We start from the raw sequence: 25,920 nt of genomic DNA, 5'->3' as shown, positions 1-25,920 counted from the left end.
TAATATTCAATAACAACTAGGCCTCTTCTAGAAATTGACCTGGTGGACACCTGAATAATTATTACAAACTGTGTAGTACTTTCCTGCATTATTATCAACGTCTGATTGTGTCTTCTCTTTCCTTTTAAAATACTAAAACAAATATAATTGTGACGGCTCTATGATAATCACTCACACAAGCACCAACTGGCAGTGGGTGGAAACGTCAGTCGTCTCGTCAGCTTGAATGGCGATAAAATCAGCACTCTTTACTTCCTCCAGGATGTAATCCTTAAGCATTGACAGCATACAGTCCAACAGCTCGTTCTGTATCGTCTTTGACGTGCCCTTAAAAACGGTAGCTGTCTTCAGGTGCTCCTCCAGCACACTGTCGAGGGAGGCAACAAAATCCACTAAGCCCCGGAAAATGCCGGGGGTTGTCTGAGGAGTCAGTCTCCTCGTGCCCACGCAAGGGCCAACTCAAAAGCCCCACAGAACTTCACACAATCGATAATTTTGGATAGAATGTAGCCTGTTTTTATCCACCTCCTCATTGTGTTTCCCTCACCGCAATCCTGTGGCCGTCATCCAGCTGCGTAGCAATGTTCACCCTTCCTAATACAGCTAGCTTTACAGAGTTGTCCATGTGTGCCCTGGTGTTCTCATGTTTCTTTACCTTCTCTGACAGGTGCTTCATATCCCTCACTCCGGTACCTGTCCATGCTGAATCTGACCCCGTCGTTTTAAAAAAGCAAGCACGGAAAGCAAAATAAAGCATTAGCATCAGTGCACCCAGCTAGCCAAGCCTTCCTGGTGTACCAGCTACGGGAGAAGCCGCGCATATACTGCTTCCCTTTCTCGCTAGCCTGCTGTCTGATTGAGAGGTCAGGTTGATCTGGGCCCAGCTCTTTCACCCGAACTTTCTCTGACAAAGTTCTCCTCTCAAACGGATCTTGGAGGAGAGATTTCACCGAGTTAGGGTTGGGTCTTGGAGGAGTAACGCTTTACGTTCGCCATTGTTGTCTAGTAAAAATGGCGTCACTGGACCCCGGTCCTTATTTTATCAGGGGCGAGCTTGGGCGGTAAAATAATCGCCCTCCTTGGATTCGATTTAAGATCGCTTATTGACTACATTTTATGTCATACATTCATATCTTAAATTAGCAATTGGCTTAACTGCTACGTAGACCCGCCTCCTCGGGGCACTTTCTGTATCGCCCAGAGCTGACGAGGCGTTTGACAGGCAGAGGAAAGGTTGCGAATATGATTTTCTATCATATCTTACACATATTACTGTGTGCATTCCATATTTCAAACACACAAATATTGACATACTGATGTTTTTATTATTATTATTATTATTTTTTTTATTTTTTTATTTTTTAAAATAATTTTATTTAAGGCGGCGCCCTAGCGCCCTCTATCGGCCAGCCGCCACTGCAGAAAGCTGAGAACAAGAGTAGTTGCTTCCAAAGCTATGTGTTTCCCGCAAATTTGATTTTTAAACGTTAAACAATCAGAAGCCTTTTGTCTCTCTCCCAGAGCACACATCAAGTGGCTCGCTCATCGCAGCAGGGGCCACTTGCCAGCGGAACAGTCCCCAGCGAAACAGGCCCAGGGGCAGGCAGACACTTTCATTACAGGAATCATGAGGATAATGCTCATTAGGAGGACGTTTTGAAACTTTTGTGTGAAGTGACCATGTAATGAATTTTCAACTTGCACACAACCAATTACAAATTTAACTTGCACAGTCAGGTCAAAGGGTTGCAAAATACTAAATGGTTGCAGTCTGGACGACCTGCCCCTTGACATACGGTAGCTATATTGTAATCAAAGTTGCGTCAAAATTAGTGGTCTGCAGCAAACTACTAGCTAGCATTATCAATCTGTTTTTAGCACTTTCAGATTTCTCTTGAGGTCGGTAGTATTTCTCCTGGTCAAAGTGTGGGAGTAAACACTGCCTTCTCTCGTGGAAACATTGCATTCGGTCTTGTTTGAATCTACACGATAAGAAAAGTGGCTCCAAACATCTTCCCTTTTTCTACCGGGAGCTTTTACCCACCGGGAGAGTAGCCATGGTATGTGCCTCCAGATTGCAAATAACACTGAAAAGATCTCAATCTCTCCAACAACTCTTATCCAGTCCACTTACTAGTCAGATTGTGGTCACAAAGATAATTTAGTCTCGTCTCGTTTTCGTCAACCCAAATAAAAAAAAAAATTGTTGGTATAATCAATCTGGGTATAGATGTTTGATGAATATTTTTCACTATTTTAGTTGATGAAATTAACACTGCAGCCACTACAGCTGTTGGATGATATGAATAGGTACTGAGTCAGGACCTCTATGGTTAACTTAATAGATCTCAGGGGCAACTCTGAAAGCCATTATTGCCTGTGCAATGACTCATGCAATAACTGAAGCACAGAACAAATTAATGAATTGGTCTCTGAATTGGTCTCTGATATATTTCGATAAGGTTATGAAGTTGATAATGCTTGACAGTTTTCCTCTTTCCTTTTGTCTTTCAGGAATCTTCTAGATAAAGACACATTCTCCAAATCTGACCCATGTGAGTCAACCTTTTATGTGCTCCTTCCCTCTCTACCTTCCTTCCTCTGTCCGTCTGTCTCTCCGTCTATCTGTCCATTCATGCCTCTGTCCCTCCTTCCCTCCCTCCATGCGTCCCTCCCTCCCTCCTCTTTCTTACTCCCTCTCTCCCTACCTCTGTCCGTCCATCCCCACCTCCACCTCTCCCCACTCCCTCCACCTCCCCCCACTCCCTCTGCTTTCCCTCCCTCTCTGTCCCTGCATGATAGTTGATTTTAGGAATAGATGTTAGCTTTGCCTTTAGCCTCAGTTTGTTGTTTGCTCAGTGTTCTGTAGCTAAAGCTTTTGTATTGATCTGCGCTGTTCAATTTGCCAGCATCTATATCTGTCTGCCTTTTTCTGATTGTCTTTCTGCCCTGAATGTATCTCTTTCTCTTTCACAATCTCTATATCACTCTGTATCCCTCTCGCTTTCTCAATCTCACCTCTCTCTATCCCCCTCTCTCTCAATCTCACCTCTCTCAATTTCACCTCTCAATCTCACCTCTCTCTCTCTCTCTCTCTCTCTCTCTCTCTCTCTCTCTCTCTCTCTCTCTCTCTCTCTCTCTCTCTCTCTCAGTATGTGTGCTCTACACCCAAGGAGTGGAGACCAAGCAGTGGAGAGAGGTGAGCGAACACGCATGCATGCACACACACACACACACAGTCTTGCGCAGCTAACCTTGTGGGGACATACAATTTAGTCCTATTCAAAATCCTATTTTCCCTAAACCCTAACCCCAAACCTAACCCTAACTCATACCCTAACCCTAACCTTAACCCAAAAACCTAACCTTAACCCTAACCCTAGTTCCTAACCCTAACCCTAAAACTAACCTTATCTCCTAACCCTAACACTAATTCTAACCTGAACCTTAAACCCCCTAGAAGTAGCCTTTGACCTTGTGGGGACCAACAAAATGTCCCCAGTTTGTCAAATTTGTCTTGGTTTACTATTCTTGTGGGGACTTCTGGTCCCCACAAGTATAGTTAAACACGTCCACACACACACACACACACACACACACACACACACACACACACACACACACACACACACACACACACACACACACACACACACACACACACACACACACACACACACACACACACTTCAGAGGCTTCTAAAGTCCAATGAGTCCCTTTCAAATCAAATCAAATCACATTTTATTTTTCACATACACGTGTTTTGCAGATGTTATTGCAGGTGTAGCGAAATGCTTGTGCTTCCAGCTCCGACAGTGCAGTAATATCTAACAAGTAATATCTACTAATTTCACAACATATACCCTATACACACAAATCTAGTAAGGAATGGAATTTAAGAATATATACATATATGGACAAGCAATGACAGAGCGGCATGGACTAAGATACAGTAGAATATTATAGAATAGAGTACAGTATATACATATGAGATGAGTAGTGCAAGATATGTAAACATTATCAAAGTGACTAGTGTTCCATTTCATAAAGTGGCCTGTGATTTCAATAGGCAGCAGCAGCCTCTAATGTGCTAGTGATGGCTATTTAACAGTCTGATGGCCTTGAGATATAAGCTGTTTTTCCTTCTCTCGGTCCCAGCTTTGATGCACCTGTACTGACCTCGCCTTCTGGATGATAGCGTGGTGAACAGGCAGTGGCTCGGGTGGTTGATGTCCTTGATGATCTTTTTGGCCTTCCTGTGACATCGGGTGCTGTAGGTGTCTTGGAGGGTGGGTAGTTTGACCCCGGTAATGCGTTCGGCAGACCGCACCACCCTCTGGAGAGCCCTGCAGTTGCGGGCGGTGCAGTTGCCGTACCAGGCGGTGATACAGCCTGACAGGATGCTCTCAATTGTGCATCTGTAAAAGTTTGTGAGGGTTTTAGGTGCCAAGCCACATTTCTTCAGCCTCCTGAGGTTGAAGAGGCTCTGTTGCGCCTTCTTCACCACACTGTCTGCGTGGGTGGACCATTTCAGTTTGTCAGTGATGTGTACGCCAAGGAACTTGAAGCTTTCCACCTTCTCCACTGCGGTCCCGTCGATGTGGATAGGGGGGTGCACCCTCTGCTGTTTCCTGAAGTCCACGATCATCTCCTTTGTTTTGTTGATGTTGAGTGAGAGGTTATTTTCCTGGCACCACACTCCCAGAGTCCTCACCTCCTCCCTGTAGGCGGTCTCGTCATTGTTGGTAATCAAGCCTACTACTGTTGTGTCGTCTGCAAACTTGATGATTGGTTTGGAAGCGTGCTTGGCCACGCAGTCATGGGTGAACAGAGAGTACAGTAGGGGTCTGAGCACGCACCCTTGTGGGGCCCCAGTGTTGAGGATCAGCGAAGTGGAGATGTTGTTTCCTACCTTCACCACCTGGGGGCAGCCCGTCAGGAAGTCCAGGACCCAGTTGCACAGGGAGGGGTTCAGACCCAGGGCCTCGAGCTAAATGAAGAGCTTGGAGGGTACTATGGTGTTGAATGCTGAGCTATAGTCAATGAACAGCATTCTTACATAGGGTGACAGGTAAGGTAGAGGTGATATGATCCTTGACTAGTCTCTCAAAGCACTTCATGATGACAGAGGTGAGTGCTATGGGGCGATAGTCATTTAGTTCAGTTACCTTTGCTTTCTTGGGTACAGGAACAATGGTGGCCATCTTGAAGCATGTGGGAACAGCAGACTGGGAAAAGGAGAGATTGAATATGTCATTAAACACACCAGCCAGCTGGTCTGCACATGCTCTGAGGACCCGGCTAGGGATGCTATCTGGGTCGGCAGCCTTGCGGGGGTTAACATGCTTAAATGTCTTACTCACGTCAACCACGAAGAAGGAGAGGCCACAGTCCTTGGTAGTGGGCCTCGTCGGTGGCACTGTGTTATCCGTGGGTATTTACTGTTTGTGAGGGAAATAGCTTCTCTTTATTTTAATCCTTTTTTTTTTCAAATAATTAATTGAGCCCAGCACTGACATTTAAAAGTGTAAAAGTTAGGATCAGTTTTGGTATAAATGTGGCTTTAACTCTTCACACACCCACCTCTATACTCAACATATACAAGCCACAGCGTGAGCTTCAAAATAGGACAAACTCATTACTTTAAGAACCTTCTGCGTACATGAGTGTTTATGTGCATAGGGGGATAATGTGTTTATTCAGAGCTGTTTAGTGGAGATCTGACAAGCTTGACCTTTTCAAGCCTTGTACCATATGATTTGCCTGTCTGTGACATCATAGCTGTACACTCCAGGCGAGAGAACATGACCAGTTCCCACTGCTCGTGTCTGTGTGCTACCATACCGATCGCTGTCTGTGTAATCACAGTCGAAGTTCCGCAAAGGGAGAAACTCAAAGGTCCAAACTTTTTAAGTAAGTGACCAGGTGACAGTCAAGGATAAGGTTGAAGGGGCTATCCAAATTCATAAGCTGCTCTGTGAATCAAAGCCCCGCTACTGCTGCCTAGAGTGTGTGCCTGTGTGTGTATGTGCATTGTAAGTCTGTTCAGACAGTTTTGAGAAATATTGAGCATCATAGCATAAAGAACTTACTCTCAGTACACTGATCACTCTATCTATGTCTACAGTGTGTCTCTGGGAACACAGGACTGGCAAGACAGAATAGAGCTAGACAGAGGAAGAAAGAGATGGTTAGATCCGTTGCATGGAGAGAGAAAAAGAGAGAGAGAGACAGAGAGAGAGAGACAGAGAGAGAGAGAGACAGAGAGAGAGACAGAGAGAGAGAGAGAGAGAGAGAGAGAGAGAGAGGGGGGGGACAAACACCTACCTGGAGGTGACAGCATTCCCTCCCCCATATGCCCCCCTAGGCACAACTATGACAACATAACCAACAAAAACGGGTCACAACTCCTGCAGCTCTGTCGCACACTGGGTATGTACATAGTCAATGGTAGGCTTCGAGGGGACTCCTGGACAAAACGGTCCACTGTAATAGTGAAGGTGTAAACTTAGCGGTACAAAACCTAAACAGTATATTTGACCTCTCAGCTTCCCTATCAAATCTTAAAATTTCGAACAGAAAACCGAAGAAAACTAACAACAGTGACAAATGGTTTGATGAAGAATGCAAAAACCTAAGAAAGACATTGAGAAACCTATCCAAACAAACACATAGAGACCCAGAAAACCTAAGCCTTTACTATGGTCAATCACTAAAACAATACAGAAATACACTACGTAAAAAGAAGGAACAGCATGTCAGAAATCAGCTCAATGTAATTGAAGAATCCATAGACTCTAACCACTTCTGGGAAAATTGGAAAACACTAAACAAACAACAACACGAAGAGCTATCTATCCAAAACGGAGATGTATGGGTAAACCACTTCTCCAATCTTTGTGGCCCTATAACAAAGAACAAACAGCAAAAAAATATACATGATCAAATGCAAATCTTAGAATCAACTATTAAAGACTACCAGAACCCACTGGATTCTCCAATTACATTGAATGAACTACAGGACAAAATACAAAACCCTCCAACCCAAAAAGGTCTGTGGTGTTGATGGTATCCTCAATGAAATTATAAAATATACAGACCACAAATTCCAATTGGCTATACTTAAACTCTTTAACATCATCCTTAGCTCTGACATCTTCCCCAATATTTGGAACCAAGGACTGATCACCCCAATCCACAAAAGTGGAGACAAATTTGACCCCAATAACTACCGTGGGATATGCGTCAACAGCAACTTTGGGAAAATCCTCTGCATTATCATTAACTGCAGATTAGTTCATTTCCTCAGTGAAAACAATGTATTGAGAAAATGTCAAATTGGCTTTTCACCACATTACCGTACGACAGACCACGTATTAACCCTAAATACCCTAATTGATAAACAAACAAACCAAAACAAAGGCAAAGTCTTCTCATACTTTGTTGATTTCAAAAACAGCTTTTGACTCAATTTGGCATGAGGGTCTGCTATACAAATTGATGAAAAGTGGGGTTGGGGGAAAAACATACAACATTATAAAATCCATGTACACAAACAACAAGTGTGCGGTTAAAATTGGCAAAAAACACACACATTTCTTTCCACATGGCCGTGGGGTGAGACAGGGATGCAGTTTAAGCCCCACCCTCTTCGACATATATATCAACGAATTGGCGAGGGCACTAGAACAGTCTGCAGCACCCGGCCTCACCCTACTAGAATCTGAAGTAAAATGTCTACTGTTTGCTGATGATCTGGTGCTTCTGTCACCAACCACGGAGGGCCTACAGCAGCACCTAGATCTTCTGCACAGATTCTGTCAGACCTGGGCCCTGACAGTAAATCTCAGTAAGACAAAAATAATGGTGTTCCAAGGAAGGTCCAGTTGCCAGGACCACAAATACAAATTCCATCTAGACACTGTTGCTCAAGAGCACACAAAAAAACGATACATACCTCGGCCTAAACATCAGCACCACAGGTAACTTCCACAAAGCTGTGAACGATCTGAGAGACAAGGCAAGAAGGGCCTTCTATGCCATCAAAAGGAACATAACATTTAGGATCTGGCTAAAAATACTTGAATCAGTTATAGAACCCATTGCCCTTTATGGTTGTGAGGTCTGGGGTCCGCTCACCAACCAAGATTTCACAAAATGGGACAAACACCAAATTGAGACTCTGCATGCAGAATTCTGCAAAAATATGTACAACGAAAAACACAAAATAATGCATGCAGAGCAGAATTAAGCCGATACCCGCTAATAATCAAAATCCAGAAAAGAGCTGTTAAATTCTATAACTACTTAAAAGGAAGCGATTCCCAAACCTTCCATAACAAAGCCATCACCTACAGAGAGATGAACTTGGAGAAGAGTCCCCTAAGTAAGCTGGTCCTGGGGCTCTGTTCACAAACACAAACAGACCCCACAGAGTCCCAGGACAACAACAACAACAACACAATTAGACCCAACCAAATCATGAGAAAAAAAAAGAGAATTACTTGACACATTGGAAAGAACAAACAAAAAAACTGAGCAAACTATAATGCTATTTGGCCCTAAACAGAGAGTACACAGTGGCAGAATACCTGACGACTGTGACTGACCCAAACTTAATGAAAGCTTTGACTATGTACAGACTCAGTGAGCATAGCCTTGCTATTGAGAAAGGCCGCCGTAGGCAGACCTGGCTCTCAAGAGAAGACAGGCTATGTGCACACTGCCCACAAAAGGAGGTTAAACTGAGCTGCACTTCCTAACCTCCTGCCAAATGTAGGACCATATTAGAGACACATATTTCCCAGAGATCCACAAAGAATTTGAAAACAAACCCAATTTTGATAAACTTCCTTACAGTGAGGGAAAAAAGTATTTGATCCCCTGCTGATTTTGTACGTTTGCCCACTGACAAAGACATGATCAGTCTATAATTTTAATGGTAGGTTTATTTGAACAGTGAGAGACAGAACAACAACAACAAAATCCAGAAAGACGCATGTCAAAAATGTTAGAAATTGATTTGCATTTTAATGAGGGAAATAAGTATTTGACCCCTCTGCAAAACATGACTTAGTACTTGGTGGCAAAACCCTTGATGGCAATCACAGAGGTCGGACGTTTATTGTAGTTGGCCACCAGGTTTGCACACATCTCATTAGGGATTTTGTTCCACTCCTCTTTGCAGATCTTCTCCAAGTAATTAAGGTTTCGAGGCTGACGTTTGGCAACTCAAACCTTCAGCTCCCTCCACAGATTTTATATGGGATTAAGGTCTGGAGACTGGCTAGGCCACTCCAGGACCTTAATGTGCTTCTTCTTGAGCCACTCCTTTGTTGCCTTGGCCGTGTGTTTTGGGTCATTGTCATGCTGGAATACCCATCCACGACCCATTTTCAATGCCCTGGCTGAGGGAAGGAGGTTCTCACCCAAGATTTGACGGTACATGGCCCCGTCCATCGTCCCTTTGATGCGGTGAAGTTGTCCTGTCCCCTTAGCAGAAAAACACCCCCAAAGCATAATGTTTCCACCTCCATGTTTGACGATGGGGATGGTGTTCTTGGGGTCATAGGCAGCATTCCTCCTCCTCCAAACACGGCGAGTTGAGTTGATGCCAAAGAGCTCGATTTTGGTCTCATCTGACCACAACACTTTCACCCAGTTCTCCTCTGAATCATTCAGATGTTCTTTGGCAAACTTCAGACGGGCCTGTATATGTGCTTTCTTCAGCATGGGGACCTTGTGGGTGCTGCAGGATTTCAGTCCGTCACGGCGTAGTGTTTTACCAATTGTTTTCTTGGTGACTATGGTCCCAGCTGCCTTGAGATCATTGACAAGATCCTCCCGTGTAGTTCTGGGCTGATTCCTCACCATTCTCATGATCATTGCAACTCCACGAGGTGAGATCTTGCATGGAGCCCCAGGCCGAGGGAGATTGACAGTTCTTTTGTGTTTCTTCCATTTGCGAATAATCGCACCAACTGTTGTCACCTTCTCACCAAGCTGATTGGCGAAGGTCTTATAGCCCATTCCAGCCTTGTGTAGGTCTACAATCTTGTCCCTGACATCCTTGGAGAGCTTTTTGGTCTTGGCCATGGTGGAGAGTTTGGAATCTGATTGATTGATTGCTTCTGTGGACAGGTGTCTTTTATACAGGTAACAAGCTGAGATTAGGAGCACTCCCTTTAAGAGTGTGCTCCTAATCTCAGCTCGTTACCTGTATAAAAGACACCTGGGAGCCAGAAATCTTTCTGATTGAGAGGGGGTCAAATACTTATTTCCCTCATTAAAATGCAAATCAATTTCTAACATTTTTGACATGTGTTTTTCTGGATTTTTTGTTGTTGTTATTCTGTCTCTCACTGTTCAAATAAACCTACCATTAAAATTATAGACTGATCATTTCTTTGTCAGTGGGAAAACGTATATTAAATCAGCAGGGGATCAAATACTTTTTTCCCTCACTGAATCTACTGGGTGAAAAACCACAGTGTGCCATAACAGCAGCAATATGTGTGACCTGTTGCCACAAGAAAAGGGCAAACAGTGAAGAGCAAACACCAATGTTGTCACGCCCTGACTCAGGGGACTCTTATATGTTGAGTCAGGGTGTGTGTATTCTTTGTTTTTATATATTCTATGTTGTATATCTAGCATGTGTGGATCTATGTTGGCCGGTGTGGTTCCCAGTCAGAGGCAGCTGTCGCTCGTTGTCTCTGATTGGGGACCATACTTAAGCAGCCTATTGGCACAGTCTAGTTGTGGGATCTTGTTCTGTGTAAGGTATGTTGTGTGTGCTACTTTGGACTTCACGTTTAGTTTAGTTTGTTGTTTTGTCGTTGTGTTTATTTGGTTTAATAAACATGTACGTATATCACGCTGTGCCTTGGTCTGACCCGTCAATGAACGAACGTGACAGAAGATCCCACCAAACCAGGACCAAGCAGCGTGCCGAGGAGGAGCAGAGAGGATGGACTTGGCGGGAGATAAGAGAGGATCTGGCAAGGCAGATGGAGGCCCTGAAAGGGATCAGACCCGAGAGGCAACCCAATAACATTTTTGGGGGGGCACACGGTGTGGACGACGAGGCAGCAGGAGGCCGTGAAAGGGCGGATCTGCACGTTAGGAGAGGAGGCCACCATGTTACGGGGGATGTTGGCTCAGAGGTAGCAGGAGTTATTCGGTCAGAGGGAGGCGCTACAGGAGGCTAAAAGGGAGAAGGAAAAAGTAGAGTCACGGTGAGAGGAGCTGGTTAGGCAGCAGAAGGAGCGGGGGTTAATAAAGGAACCCAGTCCTGCTCCTCGCACCAAGCCAGTGGTGCGCGTCTCCAGCCCGGCCCGGCCTGTTCCTGCTCCTCGCACCAAGCCAGTGGTGCGCGTCGCCAGCCCGGCCTGTTCCTGCTCCTCGCACCAAGCCAGTGGTGCGCGTCGCCAGCCCGGCCCGGCCTGTTCCTGCTCCTCGCACCAAGCCAGTGGTGCGCGTCGCCAGCCCGGCCTGTTCCTGCTCCTCGCACCAAGCCAGTGGTGCGCGTCGCCAGCCCGGCCCGGCCTGTTCCTGCTCCTCGCACCAAGCCAGTGGTGCGCGTCACCAGCCCGGCCCAGCCCGGCCTGTTCCTGCTCCTCGCACCAAGCCAGTGGTGCGCATCGCCAGCCCGGCCCGGCCTGTTCCTGCTCCTCGCACCAAGCCAGTGGTGCGCGTCGCCAGTCCGGCCTGGCCCGTTCCTGCCCCTCGCACCAAGCCAGTGGTACGTGTTCCTAGTCAGGTCCGGCCCGTGCATGCTCCTCACACCAGACCAGTGGTGCGTTTGTCCAGTCCGGCACGGCCCGTGCCCGTTCCACCGGTGCCTGGTCCGGCACCGGTCAGCTGCTCCACTCCGGAGCCAGAGCAGTCCGCTCCACCGGTGCCAGTCCAGCTCCGGTCAGCGGCTCCACTCCGGAGCCAGAGCAGTCCGCTCCACCGGTGCCTGATCCAGCTCCGGTCAGCGGCTCCACTCCGGAGCCAGAGCAGTCTGCTCCACCAGTGCCCAGTCCAGCTCCGGTCAGCGGCTCCAGTCCAGACCATGACGTCAGCCCCTCTCCAGGTTCTGGGTCTCCCACACCAGGGTCCAGACAGGGCCTGGCGTATCGTGGGAGGAAGGAGAGGGGAAGCAACGCGCCGAGGTCTAGACCAGACCAGGGGCGCAACAGGGAGGCGGAGAGTGAGAGGTCGTCACGCCCCGAGCCAGATCTGCCTCCGAGGCGGAATGCCCACCCGGCCCCTACCCTGTTATGTTTATGTAGTGCGGTCGGAGTCTGCACCTTTGGGGGGGGGTACTGTCACGCCCTGTCTCAGGGGACTCTTATTTGTTGAATCAGGGTGTGTGTATTATTTGTTTGTATATATTCTATGTTGTATATCTAGCATGTGTGGATCTATGTTGGCCGGTGTGGTTCCCAATCAGAGGCAGCTGTCGCTCGTTGTCTCTGATTGGGGACCATACTTAGGCAGCCTATTGGCACTAGTGGGTTGTGGGATCTTGTTCCGTGTAAGGTATGTTGTGTGTGCTACCTTGGACTAGTTTGTTGTTTTGTCGTTGTGTTTATTTGATTTAATAAACATGTACGTATATCACGCTGCGCCTTGGTCTGACCGTCAATGAACGAACGTGACAAATGTAAATACAAACCATATTTATGTTGATTTATTTTCCCATTTGTACTTTAACTATTTGTACATTGTTACAACACTGTATATAGACATAATATGACATTTGAAATGTCTTTATTCTTTTGGAACTTCTGAGTGTAATGTTTACTGTTAATATTGTTTATTTCACTTTTGTTTACTATCTACTTCACTTGCTTTGGCAATGTTAACATACGTTTCCCATGCCAATAAAGCCCTTAAATTGAATTGAAATTGAAAAGTGAATTGAATTGAGAGAGAGAGAGACTCAACACCCTCTGCAGAACAGAAAACAACCACCACTGATGTTTGTGTCTGTACTGTAGGCTGTTGTTGAGGTATCTCCTACTGTGTTTGCCAGCAACAGTGGTGTCTAATGAACTGTAGTTGACACACACACACACATGCTCACACACACATGCTCACACACACACACACACACACACACACAGGATAGATAGCCCAGTGGTGTCTAATTAACTCATAATGTAGCGACTGCTTCTCTCTAACTGGAAACCGCATTAGAGACCTGCTGATCACATCACGCTCCAGGTTACCAACACTGAAGCACTGTGTGTGTGTGTGTGTGTCAGTATCTGTGTTATAAGCATCAGCTTCCATCAATCTTAACTGTCTTTCAACATTGACCAACCTGTTTTAGCACTACATCTTTGGTAACACCAAAAGGTGTTAAAGGTGTCTCCTTGTGTCGTATGTATCAAAGGTCTCAGAGTAGAAGTGCTGATTTAGGATCAGTTCTGCCTTTTAGATCACAATGAATAATATTACATGGTTAGGGGGAACCTGATCCTAGACCAGCACTCCTACTCTGAGATGCTTGATACATTGGGTCTCAGGTCTCCCTCAAATAGTTTCTTAACCCAGTGGTTCCCAAACTGTGTGTGTGTGGGGGGGTATTTAGGTTTTTTTAGCCCATAGATTTTGTATTCAAATATCACATGAATACACATTAGACATGGCAAAATGTATAGAATTGTAAGAAAAGGTGCTTTAAATCTGCAAAAGTTTATTTGCACCCCATGACAAAATGTGTAGAATTGCAGGAAATAAGCTTTAAACCTGCAAAATGATCTCCACCAACAAGAGGGGTGTGAACAGTTTATGTCATGAACAGTGCTTGTGCCCATAGAAATAGATATGGCACGGGATGTTCCACAATGCTGGAAGGGGGGCCCCGAGGGAAAACGTTTGAGAACCCCTGTCTTAACCTCAAGGGATTTTATCCTGCATGATTAAATAAAGGCTAAATGAGGTTTGTCTCTACATTTAGAGAGGATGTATTGATTGCAAATGTCACCAGGAGTAATTACAAAGTAAACACACAGAATCCCAAATGGCAGATCAGTTGTTTACTCTGAAAGGAATAGCAATGGAAAAAAAGCCAATGAGGAGGCGTTGTTCACATTACACATAGTTATTATTTAATGAGTCTGTCCGTCAGCAGATTGGAGCTTCATAATGTAAACACTCAGCTATGGATCTTGTAAAAAATTAATTTATTTCCAAAATGAAAAACAATTTGCATCATCTGAACAGTTCAAATAACTTTGTTAATTTATCCAATTTAAGTTCTTACACTTAAGCTCAAAGTTCTTACACTTCTTGTCTCCAAATATGTCTGCAACATTGACTCTTGTGGCTCCCTAAAATAGTACAAAGGAAGCTTTCTCTATTACATCTTGTCCTCCAGCTTCAGAGAATGGAATGAACAGAAATGTAATAATCACAGGAGTGCGGGAGACATTTTATCCCGGTTAACCTCAATCCTCTGTAACTTTTATATCTGGCCCTGTTTAGAAAATGACTAGCTTTCTCTGGAGTGTGAGACAGCCAAGCACTGTTGGGAAATGGCTGTTTTATTCATGCATAATCAGAGAAGGTTTCTCTTCCTCTCTATTTCGGTCTTTCTCTTCTGTCTGTCTCTGTCGCTCTTTCTCCTTTCCCCTCTCACACCTTCCCTTCTCTCCCCATCTCTCTCTCTCTCCATTTCTCCCCCCCCACTCCTTTTCTGTCTCGCTTTCTGTTTCTCAGTCTGCATAATTCATGGATCAACACAAATAGCTGTGAACAAACTGCAGCCCACCCCTGTGCACACGCCTCTAGAGTCTACCGCATACAACTACTGGGTTTCTACACCAAACAACCATAATGCTGCTGCCTCTGCTGTTTCACCATGTTGTACACTTGTTAAGGGCATCAGATGTTGGCCCCGTTTTACTCAGAAAACAGACTGAAACAGTGATTTTTCAGTAGTTTACAAAACATTTATAGGATGTGTCCCAAATGGCACCCCATTTCCTATGTAGTGCACTACTTTTGACCAGTACACCATATAACCACTGTGCTGCCTCTATGCTGTTTCACCATACATTACAGACATTGGCCCATTTTACACAACCACTGCAGATGGCACTGCCTCCCTGTTAAGGGATGTAGACAGACGTTGCCCCAGTTTTACTCAGAAACAACCATTTTTCAGTAGTTTACATTTACAGTCTCAATTCATTTGAGATCAATGGGTATAGTTCACCCCACTGTATCTCCTCATAGAGAGTTGCAAACAGAATCAGACCCCTTACTGGACTATATAGTCTTTGTTTCAGACATGTTTAAATGTATAATCAGATATTTCCATGACCATATTGGGTTACGAGGTCTCCATGATTGAAAGCCGTATATTACAGCAGCTGTATTTAGAGAAGGGGTTGTAACCCCTAGCGTATATTTAGGATTCCTCCATGGGCTTTACCAACAGTGTCATGTCACTCACACTGTCCTCTTTAGGAACTAAGTGGGGTGTGTGATTGGGTGAATTCCAAGCTTGCTGGCTTTTTTCCTAGATCTGCAGCCGTTCGTGCAGGAGTGAGAATCCCAGTAATTAACTGGGTTTAACCCCCGTCCATCTCCCCGTATCTTTCTCTTTTCTCATCTCCCCGTCTCTTTCACTTTTCCTGACTCCGGTGCCAATTCTGCCTCTTTCTCTCCTACTCTCTCTGTTTTTTCATATATATTTTGCCAACTCTGCCCCTCAGTCTCTCTCTCTCCTCCCTCTCAGCCTTCATCTCTCTACACTCTCTCTCCAAGCCATCTCTCCTTCCCCCTCTTCGTCCCTCCTCTTCCCTCTTCCTCTTCTTCTCTCCCTCCTCCCTCTCTTCCCCTTCCCTTTCACCCTCTCTTCCTCCTCTCCTCTCCTCCTCTCCCTCCCTCCTTCTCTCCCACTCTCTCTCTCTGGAGGGTGAGTTGAGGGGATGAGTGGGCGTTCTCTGCCTCAGTAATTAGAATGGGAGAAAAGAGACGAGGCAGGATCAAGGAAACACACTCACACAACAGGAGTGTGTAACACGTTGGTTTCACGGGGTGATACAGTCTTCCAATCATCCCTCTGCTGTCTCTCTCTTTGACAGGTGTGCATGTGTCTGAGAGAGAGAGATAGATAGAGAATAATAATGAAGAGATTGGAACTATAGGTTGTGTTTTTGGAGGATATATAATGCTGAATTATTAGTATTTTCTTCACATTTCTCCCATGTCCTTCCTTCCTTCCTTCCTTCCTTTCTCCCTCTCTCTCTCTCTCTCTCTCTCTCTCTCTCTCTCTCTCTCTCTCTCTCTCTCTCTCTCTCTCTCTCTCTCTCTCTCTCTCTCTCTCTCTCTCTCTCTCTCTCTCTCTCTCTCTCTCTCTCTCTCTCTCTCTCTCTCTCTCTCTCTCTCTCTCTCCTCCTCTAGTTTGGGAGAACAGAGGTGATTGACAACACGCTAAACCCAGACTTTGTCAGGAAGTACATCCTGGACTATTTCTTTGAGGAGAAGCAGAATCTACGCTTTGACTTGTGAGTGTTTATTTCCTTTAAACACTGGTCCTTATGAGTCCCAACATGTTCCCTTTCTTCTCTATCACTGTCTTTGTATCTTTCTCTCTCCCCCTCTCTGTGTTTCCCATTCAATTCAATTCAAGAGGCTATGTTAGCATGGAAAGTTTAGGGACTTACATTGTCAAAGCGAACATGAAGAAACATATACACGTTCCGTTATTCTGTTATACTGTTCAATGTTGCGCTCACATTCACACTGAGAGGAATCCTAGAGACTGTTTCCTCTCTGTTCAAATGGTGTTTAGTCATGAATAGTAAGCATCAGACAGACACTATGATTTAGAATGGTTGACACAGAGCTGTCTCATTCTCTCAAACATAATGTGTCCAGGGGGACTCTGTGCATTAACAGGGATAGGGTGCAATTTTGGATGTAGACTATAATAGCAAACGGCAGGGTGATGAAGGAATATGGCAAGCTAAATCATTCGTAAAGTATTCAGACCCCTTGACTTTTTCCACATTTTGTTACGTTACAGCCTTATTCTAACATGGATTGAATACGTTTTTTTCCTCATCAATCTAATCACAATACCCCATAATGACAAAGCGAAAACAGTTTTTTGACATTTTTGCTAATTTATAAAAAATAAAAAACAGAAATACCTTATTTACATAAGTATTCAGACCCTTTGCTATGAGACTCAAAATTGAGCTCTGGTGCAGCCTGTTTCCATTGATAATCCTTGAGATATTTCAACAACTTGATTGGAGTCAACCTGTGGTATATTCAATTGATTGGACATGACTTGGAAAGGCACACACCTGTCTATATGTGGTCCCGGAGTTGACAGTGCATGTCAGAGCAAAAACCAAGCCATGAGGTCGAAGGAATTGTCCGTAGAGCTCCGAGACAGGATTATGTCGAGGCACAGATAAAAAAAATTCTGCAGCATTGAAGGTCCCCAAGAACACAGTGGCCTCCATCATTCTTAAATGGAAGAAATTTGGAATCAACAAGACTCTTCCTAGATCAGGGGAGAAGGGCCTCGGTCAGGGAGGTGACCAAGAACCCGATGGTCACTCTGACAGAGCTCCATAATTCCTGTGTGGAGATGGGAGAACCTTCCAGAAGAACAACCATCTCTGCAGCATTCCACCAATCAGGCCTTTATGGTAGTGGCCAGATGGAAGCCACTCCTCAGTAAAAGGCACATGACAGCTTGCTTGGAGTTTGCCAAAAGGCACCGAAAGATTCTCAGACCATGATAAACAAGATTCTCTGGTCGGATGAAACCAAGATTGAACTCTTTGGCCTGAATACCAAGAGTCACGTCTGGAGGAAACCTGGCACCATCCCTACGGTGAAGCATGGTGGTGGCAGCATCATGCTGTGGGGATGTCTTTCAGTGGGGACTGGGAGACTAGTCAGGATCGAGGGCAAGATTAACGGAGCAAAGTACAGAGAGATCCTTGATGAAAATCTGCTCCAGAGTGCTTAGGACCTCAGACTGGGGCGAAGGTTCACCTTCCAACAGGAGTACAAACCTAAGCACACAGCCAAGACAACGCAGGAGTGGCTTCGGGACAAGTCTCTGAATGTCCTTGAGTGGCCCAGCCAGAGCCCGGACATGAACCCGATCTAACATCTCTGGAGAGACCTGAAAATAGCTGTGCAGCGACGCTCCCCATCCAACTTCATGGAGCTTGAGAGGATCTGCAGAGAAGAATGGGAGAAACTCCCCAAATACAGGTGTGCCAAGCTTGTAGTGTCATACTCAAGAAGAATCGAAGCTGCAATCACTGCCAAAGGTGCTTCAACCAAGTACTGAGTAAAGGGTAATACGGATAATGTGGCTGCAATGACGTTCCATGTGTATGCACGATCCATGTTGTATTCCCACTCATTCAACTTGCAAAGAAAGAAATCTGTGAAAATCGAAAACTAAACCTTGCTTCAGCCAGTCAAGTTAGGTTCCTATTTATTCCTCAGACACTCCAGAAGGTAACCAGCATTTCCATCATCAATCACGAAGACACGACATCATTACGCGCCGATGAGACGGGCGGTGTTCACTTGATTGACTGTATCTTGGTCCAATGACCACCTATCGTTTTGAAACATAGCTAGCTAGATAGCCAATGAGCCAGGCTTTACATGAGTATGCTATGGTCCTTTGTCTGAGGAAAAGCCTGTGTATTCAGCACGCGCGCAATGCGGTTTAGTGTCCATTGGAAATCTAAACAAGGAAGTGGCGCATCGCTTTACGCACAGCTCGATTTAGTAAACAAAGTTTTCTGCAAATTTTGAAAGTACAATATGGCTACTAATACTGGAAAAGCTAAATCAAAGTCCAGGTATCAGATTTGGATGAGATTATAGAGATCAACTGGGAAAGTGTCACAGAACCAGTAGATGAGGACTTAGTGAATATAGTTTAGACTCAACAGCTGAAGATATTTTTGGAAGGAGAGGACGCCACTTTAGACTGGTAAGTGAAATAATTTTTTTCTACTCATGCTAATGCTGTTGTTTGAATGGTTGAATATTATTCATTAGAGATTTTTTTGAGATTTTTTCTTTGATTGCTATATATATATATATACAGTGGGGAGAACAAGTATTTGATACACTGCCGATTTTGCAGGTTTTCCTACTTACAAAGCATGTAGAGGTCTGCAATTTTTATCATAGGTACACGTCAACTGTGAGAGACGGAATCTAAAACAAAAATCCAGAAAATCACATTGTATGATTTTTAAGTAATTAATTAGCATTTTATTGCATGACATAAGTATTTGATACATCAGAAAAGCAGAACTTAATATTTGGTACAGAAACCTTTGTTTGCAATTACAGAGATCATATGTTTCCTGTAGGTCTTGACCAGGTTTGCACACACTGCAGCAGGGATTTTGGCCCACTCCTCCATACAGACCTTCTCCAGATCCTTCAGGTTTCAGGGCTGTCGCTGGGCAATATGGACTTTCAGTTCCCTCCAAAGATTTTATATTGGGTTCAGGTCTGGAGACTGGCTATGCCACTCCAGGACCTTGAGATGCTTCTTATGGAGCCACTCCTTAGTTGCCCTGGATGTGTGTTTCGGGTCGTTGTCATGCTGGAAGACCCAGCCACGACCCATCTTCAATGCTCTTACTGAGGGAAGGAGGTTGTTGGCCAAGATCACGCGATACATGGCCCCATCCATCCTCCCCTCAATACGGTGCAGTCGTCCTGTCCCCATGCTTCACGGTTGGGATAGTGTTCTTGGGGTTGTACTCATCCTTCTTCTTCCTCCAAACACGGCAAGTGGGGTTTAGACCAAAAAGCTCTATTTTTGTCTCATCAGACCACATGACCTTCTCCCGTTTCTCCTCTGGATCATCCAGATGGTCATTGGCAAACTTCAGATGGGCCTGGACATGCGCTGGCTTGAGCAGGGGGACCTTGCGTGCACTGCAGGATTTTAATCCATGACGGCGTAGTGTGTTACTAATGGTTTTCTTTGAGACTGTGGTCCCATCTCTCTTCAGGTCATTGACCAGGTCCTGCCATGTAGTTCTGGGCTGATCCATCACCTTCCTCATGATCATTGATGCCCCACGAGGTGAGATCTTCCATGGAGCCCCAGACCGAGGGTGATTGACTGTCATCTTGAACATCTTCCATTTTCTAATAATTGCGCCAACAGTTGTTGCCTTCTCACCAAGCTGCTTGCCTATTGTCCTGTAGCCCATCCCAGCCTTGTGCAGGTCTACAATTTTATCCCTGATGTCCTTACTCAGCTCTCTGGTCTTGGCCATTGTGGAGAGGTTGGAGTCTGTTTGATTGAGTGTGTGGACAGGTGTCAAACAGGTGCAGTTAATACAGGTAATGAGTGGAGAACAGGAGGGCTTCTTAGAGAAAAACGAACAGGTCTGTGAGAGCCGGATTTGTTACTGGTTGGTAGGTGATCAAATACTTATGTCATGCAATAAAATGCAAATTAATTACTTAGAAATCATACAATGTGATTTTCTGGATTTTTGTTTTAGATTCTGTCTCTCACAGTTGAAGTGTACCTATGATAAAAATTACAGACCTCTACATGCTTTGTAAGTAGGAAAACCTGCAAAATCGGCAGTGTATCAAATACTTGTTCTCCCCACTGTATACAGTGGGGGAAAAAAGTATTTAGTCAGCCACCAATTGTGCAAGTTCTCCCACTTAAAAAGATGAGAGAGGCCTGTAATTTTCACCATAGGTACACGTCAACTATGACAGACAAAATGAGGGAAAAAAATCCAGAAAATCACATTGTAGGATTTTTTATGAATTGATTTGCAAATTATGGTGGAAAATAAGTATTTGGTCAATAACAAAAGTTTCTCAATACTTTGTTATATACCCTTTGTTGGCAATGACACAGGTCAAACGTTTTCTGTAAGTCTTCACAAGGTTTTCACACACTGTTGCTGGTATTTTGGCCCATTCCTCCATGCAGATCTCCTCTAGAGCAGTGATGTTTTGGGGCTGTCGCTGGGCAACACGGACTTTCAACTCCCTCCAAAGATGTTCTATGGGGTTGAGATCTGGAGACTGGCTAGGCCACTCCAGGACCTTGAAATGCTTCTTACAAAGCCACTCCTTCGTTGCCCGGGCGGTGTGTTTGGGATCATTGTTATGCTGAAAGACCCAGCCACATTTCATCTTCAATGCCCTTGCTGATGGAAGGAGCTTTTCACTCAAAATCTCACGATACATGGCCCCATTCATTCTTTCCTTTACACGGATCAGTCGTCCTGGTCCCTTTGCAGAAAAACAGCCCCAAAGCATGATGTTTCCACCCCCATGCTTCACAGTAGGTATGGTGTTCTTTGGATGCAACTCAGCATTCTTTGTCCTCCAAACACGACGAGTTGAGTTTTTACCAAAAAGTTATATTTTGGTTTCATCTGACCATATGACATTCTCCCCAATCCTCTTCTGGATCATCCAAATGCACTCTAGCAAACTTCAGACGGGCCTGGACATGTACTGGCTTAAGCAGGGGGACACGTCTGGCACTGCAGGATTTGAGTCCCTGGTGGCGTAGTGTGTTACTGATGGTAGGCTTTGTTACTTTGGTCCCAGCTCTCTGCAGGTCATTCACTAGGTCCCCCCGTGTGGTTCTGGGATTTTTTGCTCACCGTTCTTGTGATCATTTGACCCCACGGGGTGAGATCTTGCGTGGAGCCCCAGATCGAGGAGATTATCAGTGGTCTTGTATGTCTTCCATTTCCTAATAATTGCTCCCACAGTTGATTTCTTCAAACCAAGCTGCTTACCTATTGCAGATTCAGTCTTCCCAGCCTGGTGCAGGTCTACAATTTTGTTTCTGGTGTCCTTTAACAGCTCTTTGGTCTTGGCCATAGTGGAGTTTGGAGTGTGACTGTTTGAGGTTGTGGACAGGTGTCTTTTATACTGATAACAAGTTCAAACAGGTGCCATTAATACAGGTAGCCGAGTGGAGGACAGAGGAGCCTCTTAAAGAAGAAGTTACAGGTCTGTGAGAGCCAGAAATCTTGCTTGTTTGTAGGTGACCAAATACTTATTTTCCACCATAATTTGCAAATAAATTCATTAAAAATCCTACAATGTGATTTTCTGGATTTTTTTTCTCTCAATTTGTCTGTCATAGTTGACGTGTACATATGATGAAAATTACAGGCCTCTCTCATCTTTTTAAGTGGGAGAACTTGCACAATTGGTGGCTGACTAAATACTTTTTTCCCCACTGTATAGACAGTACCAGTCAAACGTTTGGACACACCTACTCATTCAAGAGTGTTTCTTTATTTTTACTTTTTTCTACATTTTGGAATAATAGTGAAGACATCAAAACTATGAAATAACACATATGGAATCATGTAGTAACCAAAAAAATTTTTAAACAAATCAAAGTATATTTTATATTTGAGATTCTTCAAATAGCCACCCTTTGTCTTGATGACAGCTTTGCACACTCTTGGCATTCTCTCAACCAGCTTCACCTGGAATGTTCCCACATATGCTGAGCACTTGTTGGCTGCTTTTCCTTCACTCTGCCGTCCAACTCATCCCAAACCATCTCAATTGGGTTGAGGTCGGGGGATTGTGGAGGCCAGGTCATCTGATGCAGCACTCCATCACTTTCCCTCTTGGTCAAATAGCCCTTACACAGCCTGGAGCTGTGTTGGGTCATTGTCCTGTTGAAAAAGAAATGATAGTCCCACTAAGCCCAAACCAGATGGGATGGTGTATCGCTGCAAAATGCTTTGGTAGCCATGCTGGTTAAATGTGCCTTGATTTCTAGATAAATCACAGACAGTGTCACCAGCAAAGCACCCCCACACCATAACACCTCCTCCTCCATGCTTTACAGTGGAAATTACACATGCGGAGATCATCCGTTCACCCACACTGCGTCTCACAAAGACATGGTGGTTGGAACCAAAAATCTCAAATTTGGACTCCAGACCAAAGGACACATTTCCACTGGTCTAATGTCCATTGCTCGTGTTTCTTGGCCCAAGCACGTCTCTTCTTATTATTGGGGTCCTTTAGTAGTGGTTTCTTTGCAGCAATTCGACCATGAAGGCCAGATTCACACAGTTACCTCTGAACAGTTGATTTTGAGATGTGTCTGTGACTTGAACTCTGTGAAGCATTTATTTGGGCTGCAATTTCTGAGGCTGGTAGCTCTAATAAACTTATCCCCTGCAGCAGAGGTAACTCTGAGTCTTCCATTCCTGTGGTGGTCCTCATGAGAGCCAGTTTCATCATAGCGCTTGATGGTTTTTGCGACTGCACTTGAAGAAACCTTCAAAGTTCTTGAAATGTTCCATATTGACTGACCTTCATGTCTTAAAGTAATGATGGACTGTCGTTTCTCTTTGCTTATTTGACTTGTTCTTGCCATAATATGGACTTGGTCTTTTACCAAATAGGGCTATCTTCTGTATACCCCCCATACCTTGTCACAACACAACTGATTGGCTCAAACGCATTAAGAAGGAAAGAAATTCCACAAATTAACTGTTAAGAATACAGTGTAGACACTGTTAATGTTGTAAATGGCTATTGTAGCTAGAAACGGCTAATTTCCTATGGAATAACTACATAGGCGTACAGAGGCCCATTATCAGCAACCATCAGTCCTGTGTTCCAATGGCACATTGTGTTTGCTAATCCAAGTTTATCATTTTAAAAGGCTAAATGATCATTACCCTTTTGCAATTATGTTAACACAGCTGAAAACTGTTGTGCTGATTAAAGAAGCAATAAAACTGGCCTTCTTGAGACTAGTTGAATATCTGGAGTATCAGCAATTGTGGGTTCGATTACAGGATCAAAATGGCCAGAAACAAATAACTTTCTTCTGAAACTCGTCAGTCTATTCTTGGTCTGAGAAATGAAGGCTATTCCATGCGAGAAATTGCCAAGAAACTGAAGATCTCGTACAATGCTGTGTACTACTCGCTTAACAGAACAGCGCAAACTGGCTCTAACCAGAATAGAAAGAGGAGTGGGAGGCCCCGGTGCACAACTGAGCAAGAGGACAAATACATTAGAGTGTCTAGTTTGAGAAACAGATGCCTCAAAGGTCCTCAACTGGCAGCTTCATTAAATAACCCGCAAAACACCAGTCTCAACGTCAACAGTGAAGAGGCGACTCCGGGATGCTGACCTTCTAGGCCGAGTTGCAAAGAAAAGGCCATATCTCAGACTGGCCAATAAAAATAAAATATTAAAATGGGCAGTCTGAGATAAGGCTTTTTCTTCCTCTGCTTTACAGCAGAAAGAGACTGCTATGGGACTTGGCATCAGCAGCACACTCTTGTGTAGAGGACTGAGGGTGTTCTAAATACTGTAATTGTAAATAGTGTGTAAATATATATACATATTTTTTTTTCACTTTGTGTGTGGTTTGTGGTGTGTTCACTTATGACATTAGATCAGTGTTGGCTGCTAACTTGGCCCTTATCTTAAATAGTTCACTTCTGGGACACCTGGGTGACTTCATACTAAATGTTATGTAGCTCCCTCATTCTTGAAGGTATCACTCTGAAACTTTGCACATACACTGTTGCCCTCTTGTAGACAACATCTAAATTACCTCCAGCTTCCTATCTGAATATATGGCTTTTCTTTTTTATGTCAAAGATGATGCAATAAAAATAGAAAACATATGTTTTTTTGTTTGTTTTATCTTTTACCAGGTCTATTGTGTTGTTACATTTTCATTACATTTTAGTCATTTAGCAGACGCTCTTACCCAGAGCGACTTACAGGAGCAATTAGGGTTAAGTGCCTTGCTCAAGGGCACATTTACGTCATTTAGCAGGCGCTCTTATCCAGAGCGACTTACAAATTGGTGCATTCACCCTATAGCCAGTGGGATAACCACTTTACCATTTTTTTTTATTACTTTTTTTTTTGGGGGGGGGGGGTAGAAGGATTACTTTATCCTATCCCAGGTATTCCTTAAAGAGGTGGGGTTTCAAATGTCTCCGGAAGGTGGTGAGTGACTCCGCTGTCCTGGCGTCGTGAGGGAGCTTGTTCCACCATTGGGGTGCCAGAGCAGCGAACAGTTTTGACTGGGCTGAGTGGGAACTATGCTTCCGCAGAGGAAGGGAGCCAGCAGGCCAGAGGTGGATGAACGCAATGCCCTCGTTTGGGTGTAGGGACTGATCAGAGGCTGAAGGTACGGAGGTGCCGTTCCCCTCACTGCTCCATAGGCAAGCACCATGGTCTTGTAACGGATGCGAGCTTCAACTGGAAGCCAGTGGAGTGTGCGGAGGAGGGGGTGACGTGAGAGAACTTGGGAAGGTTGAACACCAGACGGGCTGCAGCATTCTGGATGAGTTGTAGGGGTTTAATGGCACAGGCAGGGAGGCCAGCCAACAGCGAGTTGCAGTAATCCAGACGGGGAGATGACAAGTGCCTGGATTAGGACCTGTGCCGCTTCCTGTGTAAGGCAGGGTCGTACTCTCCGAATGTTGTAGAGCATGAACCTGCAGGATCGGGTCACCGCCTTGATGTTAGCGGAGAACGACAGGGTGTTGTCAGGGTCACGCCAAGGCTCTTCGCACTCTGGGAGGAGGACACAACGGAGTTGTCAACCGTGATGGCGAGATCATGGAACGGGCAGTCCTTCCCCGGGAGGAAGAGCAGCTCCGTCTTGCCAGGGTTCAGCTTGAGGTGGTGATCCGTCATCCATACTGATATGTCTGCCAGACATGCAGAGATGCGATTCGCCACCTGGTTATCAGAAGGAGGAAAGGAGAAGATTAGTTGTGTATCGTCAGTGTAGCAATGATAGGAGAGGCCATGTGAGGATATGACAGAGCCAAGTGACTTGGTGTATAGGGAGAATAGGAGAGGGCCTAGAACTGAGCCCTGGGGACACCAGTGGTGAGAGCACG

General features: G+C 44.8%; 1 protein-coding gene across 2 annotated transcripts in view; it reads left to right on the top strand.

Moving 5' to 3' along the window:
* Window positions 1-25,920, top strand: part of LOC121578330 (copine-5) — a 290,164-nt gene that overhangs the window by 67,284 nt on the left and 196,960 nt on the right. For both annotated transcript variants that reach the window (XM_045223995.1, XM_041892641.2), the window contains exons 2-4: window positions 2,515-2,555; window positions 3,153-3,199; window positions 16,409-16,512. In XM_045223995.1, the coding sequence (XP_045079930.1) occupies window positions 2,515-2,555; window positions 3,153-3,199; window positions 16,409-16,512 (192 nt within the window). The remainder of the gene's footprint in view (window positions 1-2,514; window positions 2,556-3,152; window positions 3,200-16,408; window positions 16,513-25,920) is intronic.

The sequence above is a fragment of the Coregonus clupeaformis genome, chromosome 12, assembly GCF_020615455.1.
Source record: "Coregonus clupeaformis isolate EN_2021a chromosome 12, ASM2061545v1, whole genome shotgun sequence".
NCBI lineage: Eukaryota > Metazoa > Chordata > Actinopteri > Salmoniformes > Salmonidae > Coregonus > Coregonus clupeaformis.
Note: the sequence above shows the minus strand (reverse complement) of the source record. Positions and strands in the feature narration are given on the sequence as shown.